Genomic DNA, 11207 nt, shown 5'->3' with positions numbered 1-11207 from the left:
AGAGAAATAAAGTTGTCAGAGATAAAGAACCAGCCAATCAATTGCCATGTTGCAGGCTCTGTTTGAACAACGAAATACTATCACCCTATAGACTACAAACTTGTGAGCAGGGCCTTCTTACTACTTTATCAGTCTGTTAATACATTCATTCTCACCTCTGAAGCACTAGGGAGTAAGCTTGCATTATATAATTATACAGTCCCTCCAACATGACCAGGTACAAAAATGCTCCGTCCCTGAACTTGCCTCTTAATTTAGAACTGCCATCTTTCTCATCAAATAACTAGATCAACACAGGTGACGGCAATAATAAATTAAGTGAAGTCCAGGAGTAGAGCATTTTGTACCTGATAAGGTGTCATGTTAGAGGGTCTGAAAAATATGTTCATAATAAAAATCTACACTTTTTATTTTAATTATTTATGTAGTATATAAACAATATTTTGGTAATATTGCATTATAATAACAATTTATTATCATGAATAATATGTTAAGGCATACAAATAAAAAGAAAAGTCTTCTTAAACACATCAGAGAAAGAAAGATCGAACAACTATTTATTAATCATGCAAGTCATCTTAAACTAGGAATTGAAAAAAATATTTTCAGTGAATTAAAGACAGTAGTAAGGCATGTGACTCAAAATGAAAGTCTCATGTATTATAGAACTAGTTGAGAATGCTTCAATATGTTGTCGTCTTATCTCCTATAATGGTGGAGAAATCTGAAATATGCTGCAAATCAATGGAAATGTACATCAAGAAGCAGATCATTCTGTAAGAGTATATTCTGCTCCATGTCATGTAGCACTGTACATGTGTCTTCATGCCCATGGCAAAAATATTCATTATTATTATTCATGGTTTCAAATTCACTTCTACATTAGGAAGTAGATGAAGAAATGAATGAAAGCAGATTAGTAAAGACTCCAAGGATGATTTAGGGAACAATCGCTGCCAAGAGGTTTTCGACCATTTAAAGTTCAGTCCATCTTTTCTTTTTGCACTAGTTTTGGAGAATCAACAAAGTCTTTGCCATTGTAAAGAATAATGGTGCCCGTCCCGATACTAGCAGTACCCCAGAAAAGTACATAGGCCAATGTCTCCGTCCATGTGTCACCTTTAAGAAGCAGAACATTATATACTTTAATTTGTTTCATGTATATATAGTTACTTAATATAAAAAGAGTATACAAAGTAAACTAAGACAATATGCCAAATAAGACAGAAAAACATATATGGAGTAGTAATACTTACCAGCCATCAGCAAGCAAATAATGCACATTGAAAAAGCAACCACCATGATGATTGGCAACTGAAATGAAAATACATTACATAACATTTGATTAGATAGCTCACAACTAAATTGACATGTTTATAGATCTCTCATTGTGCTCTATTGTGGGCTGCCGTGGGAGACTTGTCCACCTTTCTGAGGGGCTAGGAGTGCCCCACAATTTTTGGTAGCCTCCTGGCCGTTTCGGGAGGGTAGCAAAGTATGCCATAAACCAAAAACAGCAGAAAGTTTAACTAATGTAAGCAGTGCAACGTTCACCAATGGAATCACTGATGACTGCAAGAAAAGAAACCTAGGACTTGTGGGATCAGATTAACATTAGTAGTCAGTATTTCTGTCATAATCATGTGTGGAAGCTTGTCCAACAGGAGCTCTGCAATACCGTAACTAAAGAAAATGAACAGTACGATGTACCCAAGTAGCCACAATATAACTGTATACAGGAACGCATACAGAACTGACAATGCAGCCAATGATTTAATCTGGTGAGAGTATCTTTTTACTACAAAAACTTCACTTAACAAAACTGAAGCAACTAGTGTGCTTCCACTAAGGGGGCGTCTTGACATTATTTCAACATGGAAATATATAAATATTCTATTTCTCTTAACTTTGAAACACTTACATTATCCAAAGACAAGCAAATGAAAAATTAAATTAAACCAAAAGCAGGGAGTTAAATACAGTAATTTCATGATACCCGAGAACGTGCGCACGTACCAAAATTACTGTGTTTATCTACACCAGGGATGGGGAACCTTCGGCCCTCCAGCTGTTGTTGAACTACACATACCAGCATGCCTTGCTACAGTTTTGCTATTTGGCCATGCTAAAACTGTTGCAGGGCATGCTGGGATGTGTAGTTCAACAACAGCTGGAGGGCCGAAGGTTCCCCATCCCTGATCTACACCTTAGGTGTTTTTTTTTTATTTTTTCAATTCACTCACTATGTTGTGGTTCCTGAAAGTGCTGCACTTGACATTAAGAGACGGTCTACCTTGAACCTGCACAAAAATAGGATTTTGGTACTTACCAGGTAAATCCTTTTCTTTGAATCCATAGGGGGCACTGGAGTACTCTTGGGATATGGACGGCTTAGCAGAAACAAAGGCACTGAATATTTAAATTTAGAACTCTCCACCCCTCCATATCCCAGAGTACCTCAGTGTACGACCTCAGTGTTTTTTACTGAGCGAACAGGAACTATAGAGAGGTTGACAATGGAGAATTCCTATAACATAACGGACAACAACAAAGTTGACACATAACGTTACTGTCAACTAAACAGTTGACACCATAACCGATAGACCCTTATAATTTGAACCAATCGGTGAAAATGTGGTACCATAAGCTCCTCTGAGCTTAATACAACCCAGGTAAAACTGCTCTGGGTGGGCGTCCAGTGCCCCCTATGGATTCAAAGAAAAGGATTTACCTGGTAAGTACCAAAATCCTATTTTCTTTTTCATCCACTAGGGGTCACTGGAGTACTCTTGGGACGTACCAAAGCCTCCCTCGTGGGCGGGAGAGCTGTTTGACACCTGTAACAGTAGGCGGCCAAAGCTAGATGCTGATGCCGCAAACGTTTCAAAACTTGTAAACGCGCACAAACGTGTGCACTGAAGACTATGTAGCCGCGTCGTAGAAGCTCCACGACCAGCTGGTCATGACATTCCCACAGAACCTGTGGGATGAGCTATTACTGACGTAGGCGACTGTAACTTAGCCTTAAGGTAAGCCTGACGTGTAGTCAGTTTTATCCAACTGGATAATGTCTGCTGAGAAACTGGCTAACCCCAGTTGGCAGCATCATAGAGAACAAACAACGTATCCGTATTACGAACTGTAGACGTTCGGGACATATAAACGCGTAATGCGCGTACCACATTCAGAATTCTAGAATGTGCTGTCAACACAGGAAACACTATTGGTTTATTGATGTGAAAAATAAGAAATCGGAATTCGTCCGAAGTTCCGCTCTGTCATGAGGAAACCCAAATACGGTGGCTTGGAATACAAGGCACCCAAATTTGAAAACAAAACCCTTGCCGAAGCTAAGGCTAGAAGAAAAAACGTTTTCCAAGTGAGAAACTTAATCCCCATTTGTTGTAAGGGTTCAAAATATGAAACCTGTAAGAAATCTGAATCCAGCTTCAAGTCGCATGGCTCTGTAGGTGGGATAAATGGAGGCTGCACTGTGATGACACCTTGTAGAAAGGTGTGTACCGACGCAATAGAGTCAAACGTCTTTGAAAATAAATTGACAACACAGATACCTGCACCCTCAGTGTAGATAAACACAGTTCTCCATTTCACCCCGTCTGTAAAATAACAGAATACGGGTAACTTGAAAGATGATGTCGGAAACTTCCGAGCTTCACACCAACCTATATAGGCACACCAAATTCTGTAATAATGAGCTGCCGTAACCGGCTTCCTAGCTCGTAACATGGTTGGTATAACCGATACTGTAATGCCCTATCTCTTTTCTTAAGAGGGCGGTCTGAACCACCACCCCGTCAACCGCAGCCGCGGTACATAGGTAAATAGGGGTAAAAGAACGGTCCCTGTTGTAACAGGTTGGACGTATTATGAGCGGGCAAGGATCGTGTGCGAGTATTCCTTAGAGATTTGAGATGCAAGCTCTCCGAAACCCATGAGATATCACTAGTATGACTGTGACGAACTGTCTTATGATCCGTTTTAGCAACGGAGAGAACAGCGGAAAACGGTGGACCCAGATACACGAGGCTGTACGACCACGCGAATGTGAGAGCCTCCACCGCCACTGCCCTTGTGATCTGTCGTTCTGTACACATACTGAGCGTTTGTAATTGTGGCGAGATGCCATCATGTACACCTGAGGGTAACCCCACCTGTGGATCCACATGTAAAACACCTCTGGATTTAATGCCCAGTTTTCTGGATGAAAATCCCGACGGCTAAGATCATCTGTCTAACAGATGTCCACTCCCGGAATGAACCCCGTCGACAATATCACCTTGTGGTATTCTGGGCAATTGAGGATTCGAGCTACCTCCCGCATTGCCATGCGGCTTCTCGGTCCTCCCTGGTTGTTGTGTATGCAACTCCCGTTGCGTTGTCTGACTGCACTTGGACAGACTGAAAGCGAAGCATGTAGTGCATTGTAAATTGCACGGAGTTCCAGGACATTTATAGACAGCAATCTGTCGTGATCCGTTTTAGAACCCCTGTCGCTGACCTTTTTAACTACAACTCCTCAACCTCTGAGACTCTCGCCCAGAGTATAGACACCCTCGCCCCCCTGTGGGAAACGCGAGTGAAACCCGGCGAACTAAAGCGCTTCGAAAACACATCATTGTTCCTAATAGGCGAATACACCAATGTCCCGCTAGTGTGCGTGGCTTTTGCACTAATTGTACCAGATGGTATAATCTGTTCTTTCTGGTGTAGTAGGTAAATCTCTTTGATTTACCGTATCTATAATCATACCTAGGAATTGAAGTCGTTCAGACGGAATTAGATGCGATTGTTTTTGAACTTGACACTGCAACCGTGGTGTACGTTAGTAGCGCAAGTAAGAGGAACCTCTGTTGAGACAGAGTTCTTATGAGCAGATCGTCTAAGTATGGAACGATTGTCACTGCCAGGGCTCTGAGATGAGCTATCATCACCAACATCACTTTGGTGAATACCCGAGGCGTTGACAAGAGGCCAAACGGTAGAACCTGAAACGGTTAATGGTTGTGGCGTATTGCAAAACGCAAGAACCTGTGATGCGGTGACCAAACCGGAATGGGTAAATACGCATTCTGAAGATCAAGCGCAATCATGCAATCTTGTGGCTCCAAATATGCAAATACTAACCGCAGAAAATCCATTTTCAAACTGTAGTAAGTGACTTGCTGATTGAGACTGCGACGGAGCCCTCCGGCTTCGATACCCCAAACAGAGGGGAATAAGTAACCCTGACTCTGTTGGTGTACCAGGCCCGGAAATAAAAACAGCTGAAACCAGCAGAGACTGAATGGCAACCTGCCAAAACGCCTAATTTCGTCCGACAGAGGCAGTCTTGTCTTTTAATCTTTAAATAGCGGATACATCCATGAGTGGATGTCTGGAAACCCGGCAAATGTAACGTGTAAAGGCGCGCTTCCACAATTGGAAAATCGAGATGGCCTAAGAGGCCGTCAAGCCACTGGCTTGTTGACTTTAGCGCCCTGGCGTTACAAGTCGTGACTGTTTTTGTACCACAGCCTTGAAAAAACTGAAGTCTAAAGGGTTTAAACGCTGGACCAAAGTATTTCCGTTTTGATACCGGAGGCGGCAATGGCTAGACTTTACTACCCCCCCCCCCCCCCCCTGTCTTGGCATGAATATCAAATTTAGGACCAAACAACTTCTGGCCTTGTCGTGCTGAAACTAGCGACGGTGAAAAGCGAGAATCGAGGTAACAGGCGTCAGCAGAAGCTTTACAGAGATACTCTGCAGCTTCTCATTAACGGTAAGTCTAACGTGATCGTCATTGTTTCCATACATAGAGCGCCTAGTGACCCAAATGTATCTTGGGTCTTTATAATGTTTGACACAGACGAATTCACCAATGGCGGATTCTCCCATTTAGATGTGGAAACGGGTAAATAGAGTTAAATCTTAGTCAGATATTCTAAATAAGAACTCATTGAAGATCTGTTGTTTATTAAATTCGACGGATTAGATGTTAGAGTCTACTTAGTCTCTGTAAAAATTGAGACATTGACTCACTGGTCATTAGCAATGTATGGTTGTCAAAACCCCGCACTATCTGACTGCTGGTCTAATGTACCCTTCTCACTTGTAGTTATCGCTGTGAGGTTTGACATAGAATTGTCAGACTGCATTAAATTATAAGACCAGTTAATTAACACCCTGGTACCCAAAGGGAAATTGGACCTTTGGAAAGACTGAGACTCCTTCGTTAGAGCTGGCGGAGTAACTTCCGAGACTCCGATCTTACCGCTCCTGTCGAGCAGAGTCAATTTGAATTGCCAATGCTTAACATAGGATCTGGGACTGACCCGGCTTCCGGAGTGGAAACCTACAAACTAACTGAATATGTGGTAGATTTATGCCACAATAGCCAAAGGACAGACACTTGCACGACTCAGTAAAATCTTTACTTAAGGTGCGTAATATATATATATATATATATATATATATATATATATTTATGGCTAAATACAGTTTACATGGGCAGCCTATGTGAAACCTGAACCAAAATTCCCACTAACACCCCTGCGCCTCCGGTGGCGTAGAGATGTAGGGCAGGAATGTTCTGGAATTACCACTGGAAGAAACAGGAAACATGATTAAAATGGCCCCCATGTGCTTACACTGATACTCACAGGACAGGTTACAATACCTGCTGCAGTTAATATAGGCTCAATAGATTATTATACAGTGATAATCACAGTCTAGTATACACTGATAATCACAGTCTAGTATACACTGATAATGACATGCAGGTTACAATACAATCACAGGCAGGTCACATTTAATATAAGCTCTGCCTGCAGTTAATTTTGTATTAATATCTTCTATAGATATGGCAGCTATATATATAGGCTCAACAGCCTATTATACCGTGATTCTCCCCTTGCAGCATCTGGCAGCTGCAGCCACGCAGTAATCAGCCAGGTCCCCCACTCCCCCCCCTTCCCTGTACTCCCTGTAGCGCTGTGTCTCAGCGGGGAGCCGGGAAGCTCATTGCAGGGAGGCGAGGGATACATAGTCCAGAGCAGCTGAGGTCGGCTGGCCGGAGCGCGGCGTTGCTAGGCAAGCTGCGCGGGTCTCTCTCTGTGAGCACCGCTGACGGAGCGAAGCTGCGGCAGGTCTCCCTCTGTGAGCACCGCTGACGGAGCGAAGCTGCGGCGGGTCTCCCTCTGTGAGCACCGCTGACGGAGCGAAGCTGCGGCGGGTCTCCCTCTGTGAGCGGTGTACCGCTGACGGAGCGCCTGGCGAGAGGACGGAGCGCCTGGCGGGAGGACGGAGCGTGGGGCGGGCGGTCGGAGCGGCAGACGGAGCGCTAGAGCGGCTATCACGGTAGTGAGCGGTCGGCTCCCCCCCTTTTACCCACGGACCCCACACAGCGGGGCGGCAGCCTGCGCTGACCGCCCCGTTTCCCCAGCATACCTTTTGTAGGGAGGTCTGCGACGCTTTCCGGTCATGGCTGCGACGGGGCTTCTATCTGTAAGCTCCGTCCAGCTTCTCAGGTCATGGCTGCGACGGGGCTTCTATGTGTAAGCTCCGTCCAGCTGTTGCAGGAGACAGTGGACTGCCTGTGGCTGTGAGGGTGCTCTTTGTGAGGACCGACACGCCATGCGCTGTCCTTGCAGCGGCACCATCCCGGACCCATGTTTTTCCAGAAACTGGGAAGGGATGTGCTAAGTGTAAAAATTAAAAAGTAAAAAGTAAAAATGAAAAATTAATAAAATCTTCCACCAAATGTGGGAAGTCCCCACAAGCCTTGTTATTGCTGTGAGCACGGAAAAAACACTGAGGTCGTACACTGAGGTACTCTGGGATATGGAGGGGTGGAGAGTTCTAAATTTAAATATTCAGTGCCTTTGTTTCTGCTAAGCCGTCCATATCCCAAGAGTACTCCAGTGACCCCTAGTGGATGAAAAAGAAAGCAGCTCTGTGAGTAAATGTGACATTGAGTGCACTGTAATTTGTACTCACTAGAAGATAGGTCGTCCAATCCGGCTGATTGGACCGACATAATCGTGCACAGTCTGGCGTGTACCCAATATGTCGATGACGATACAAACTCCTGTGGGTTGTCCGCGTCATCCTCTGTCAGCCCTACACGCAGGGCTGATGGGGGATGTAGTTCGCGAAGGCGATGTTGCCAAATGCAGCATGGCCCCCTACCAACACTGCCCGCATCGGCAAGTGTGTATGCACTTGCTGTTGCCGGCTCCTGTCGCTGCAAATGTTGGGCTGGGAACACAACGTATAGTGTGTACCCAGCTTCAGCATTTATTGCTGTTAATATCCTCATTGTGTAAACATACAATTGATATCTTCCTTTTTTTCATAGTTACGGATGTGTCCACTTACATCTAGCCTCACTGTGCGTTAAACAGCCCTTCTAGCCATGCCATGCCTCAGTAGCGCAGAGCATATTTACATGCAACTTTTTCAATTAAAATAAGTCTTATTTGCCAAACGATGCGAATAGGACACACATAGCTTTATGCTGATTAAAATGATAAGTGGCATGCCTATATTCTGTGTGCGACTGTGGCTGTACCTGCATACGAAAATATACGTGATGCTAAGAACTTACCGTTGATAATGGTATTTCTCCTAAGTCCACAGGTTCTACAGGATAACAATGGGATATGATGGAGCGACAGCAGATTGGCACCAAACGATCAAAAGCTTACCGGCCTCCCAGAATGCAACGGGCCCGTCCATATATCCCACCCACTGGCTCAGGCAAATCAGTTGTATTCCAAAGCACAAGGCAGGAGCATCATGTAGAGCCCTAATCAGGCGAGAAGAACACACATGCATACCCTTCCATACAAAAAGGAAGAGGTTAGTGAGTAGAAGGATCCTCAAATCAGGTGCGTCAGGGTGGGATCCCTGTGGAACCTGTGGACTTAGGAGAAATACCGTTATCAACGGTAAGTTCTTACCATAACGTATATTTCTCCGGCAGGGTCCACAGGTTATCCACAGGATAACAATGGGATTTCCCAAAGCAATTTAGTGGTGGGGATGCTCCTGATTGGACAGGAGAACCTTACGCCCGAATACAGCGTCATGAGAAGCAACAGCATCCAAGGCATAATGTCTAATGAATGTGTTAATGGAAGACGTGGCTGCCTTATGATAGTGTCCGTTATCTACCTTTTAACATTAGCTATATACTAATACCGTGTAGCCGTAATGGCCGCTAAACCTCGTGCACGTGCTACGCACTCCGTACGCGATTTGCGTATGAAGACCTCACACGTGGTACGCAAGTAACGTACACACTGCGCTGGGTGTATGGAATACACACAGCGCGCGTACACACAGACAATACTTTTGTAAACTTTAAACACAGAGCCTGATTATACTGTAAGTCTTAGTATTGAGATACTACAATGATATACCACTGGTTAACCTGGATATTTAAGCAAGCTGTTTGAGTGATTGAGATACTCAGAAACCCTTTGTACTAGCTAGAGAAACACAGACACCCTGCTGAGGTTCCAACACCTTTACTAACGAGATTTAGCTATGTGAAAAGGGAAAAATACAGTTTACAGCTTATACACTACAGCACTAACATGAAACACCTAAGCAGGATAACTAGACATAAATATACAATAGCGTCTTAATCCTAAACAATAACAGAGAGAGAGAGAGTATGGCAAATACAAACAGAGAATAAGTTGGTCACAGAGAAAAACTTACACACTGGGGAATGATCGCTGCGCAGTCCTGGTCACCAGCTCCACAGTTAGTCAGTGATGAAAACCTTTTGTGGAGAGTAGACTGAGCTGGTCCAGCCTGGCTGTTTCTTATATACACAACATACAGTACACTACAAAGGGCCCTACAATCTCATTGTTCATTGGACACAGGAATCTGTCTTCACATTATAACAAAAGGTCATAGGTTTGTTTGAACAGGTGGGCTGTGACTATTCCAAAATGCTCAGGTGGGAGGGAATCTCAGGTTTCTCCCCACATGTGTAATAAAACAGCAAATACTTTTAAAGTCCATAAACTTCTTTTAAACATAACTATAAGCAGGAGCGATTAATCTCTTTCAAACCAACGCCGGAATGTTACGAATAATAAACTCTTCGGTTAGGTACTAAACACCACTGTTTAGACCCTGTCTGACCCTTCGTATCATGCAAAGAGGAATTCCTTTGTTCATGAACCAGTTACACTAAACATACTTACAGATATTATTAAAGGGACCATAACCTATAAAATATACTATTTGTATTAACTATGTAACGATCGAGTCGCCCGCCAGACGCACACAAACTCTACCGTAAATGCACATACCACGCGCCTGAGCGCATGACCGTGGAGGCGCCGTCACGCAACTGCGAATATGCGCACGCACGGGAGAGAATGTGAACGTGCCGCGGGCAAGCGCATGGGGTTAGTACAAGGCATCATAGGTCGCTATATTTTTCGACTTTGACACTTACATATCTGTTCTGCTGAAGCACCATGTTGTGTTGCCCATGAAGGATCTACTTTACGAGCAGAGTGAGCAGAGACATTAGTCGGAATAGGGAGATCAGCTTGAGAATATGCTTCTGAAATAGTCATTCGAAGCCATCTTGCCAGCGTCTGTTTAGTAGCAGACCATCCTCTCTTGTGAAATCCGTAGAGAATGAAGAGAGAGAATCTGTCTTTCTGATGGCACTGGTACGATCCACGTAGATCCTCAATGCCCGGACTACGTCCAGAGACGCATCTCCCGCAGAAAGTCCCAATATCTGAAAAGCCGGGATTACAATTTCTTCATTAAGGTGGAATTTAGACACCACCTTAGGAAGATACCCAGACCTAGTTCTGAGAACTGCTTTATCTGGATAATAAATCAGAAATGAGGAACGACATGACAGCGCTACTAAATCTGATACTCTTCTAGCTGATGCACTAGCCAGTAGAAAGAGTACTTTTGCTGTCAACCATTTAAGATCCACCTTAAGTGGTTCAAATGGGGCAACTTGAAGGGCTTTCAGGACTAAACCTAAGTCCCACGGTGCTGAAGGCGAAACAAAAGGAGGTTGAATGCGCAGCATTTCTGGGAAAAAAGTACGCACATCCTGCAAATTGGCAATTTTCTTTTGGAACCTTACAGTCAGTGCTGACACTTGTACTCTCAAGGAAGCCACCTTCAAACCTTTATCCATTCCTCCCTGA

General features: G+C 44.1%; 1 protein-coding gene across 1 annotated transcript in view; it reads right to left on the bottom strand.

Moving 5' to 3' along the window:
- Nucleotides 1-535: 535 nt before the first annotated feature.
- Nucleotides 536-11207, bottom strand: part of SACM1L (SAC1 like phosphatidylinositide phosphatase) — a 424002-nt gene continuing 413330 nt past the window's right edge. Inside the window, exons 19-20 of the mRNA XM_063922680.1 lie at nucleotides 1257-1314; nucleotides 536-1119 (exon numbers count right to left, since the gene is read on the bottom strand). Coding sequence (XP_063778750.1) covers nucleotides 983-1119; nucleotides 1257-1314 — 195 coding nt within the window. The 3' untranslated portion in view covers nucleotides 536-982. The remainder of the gene's footprint in view (nucleotides 1120-1256; nucleotides 1315-11207) is intronic.

Source organism: Pseudophryne corroboree, chromosome 5 (assembly GCF_028390025.1).
Source record: "Pseudophryne corroboree isolate aPseCor3 chromosome 5, aPseCor3.hap2, whole genome shotgun sequence".
Taxonomy (NCBI): Eukaryota; Metazoa; Chordata; class Amphibia; order Anura; family Myobatrachidae; genus Pseudophryne; species Pseudophryne corroboree.
Note: the sequence above shows the minus strand (reverse complement) of the source record. Positions and strands in the feature narration are given on the sequence as shown.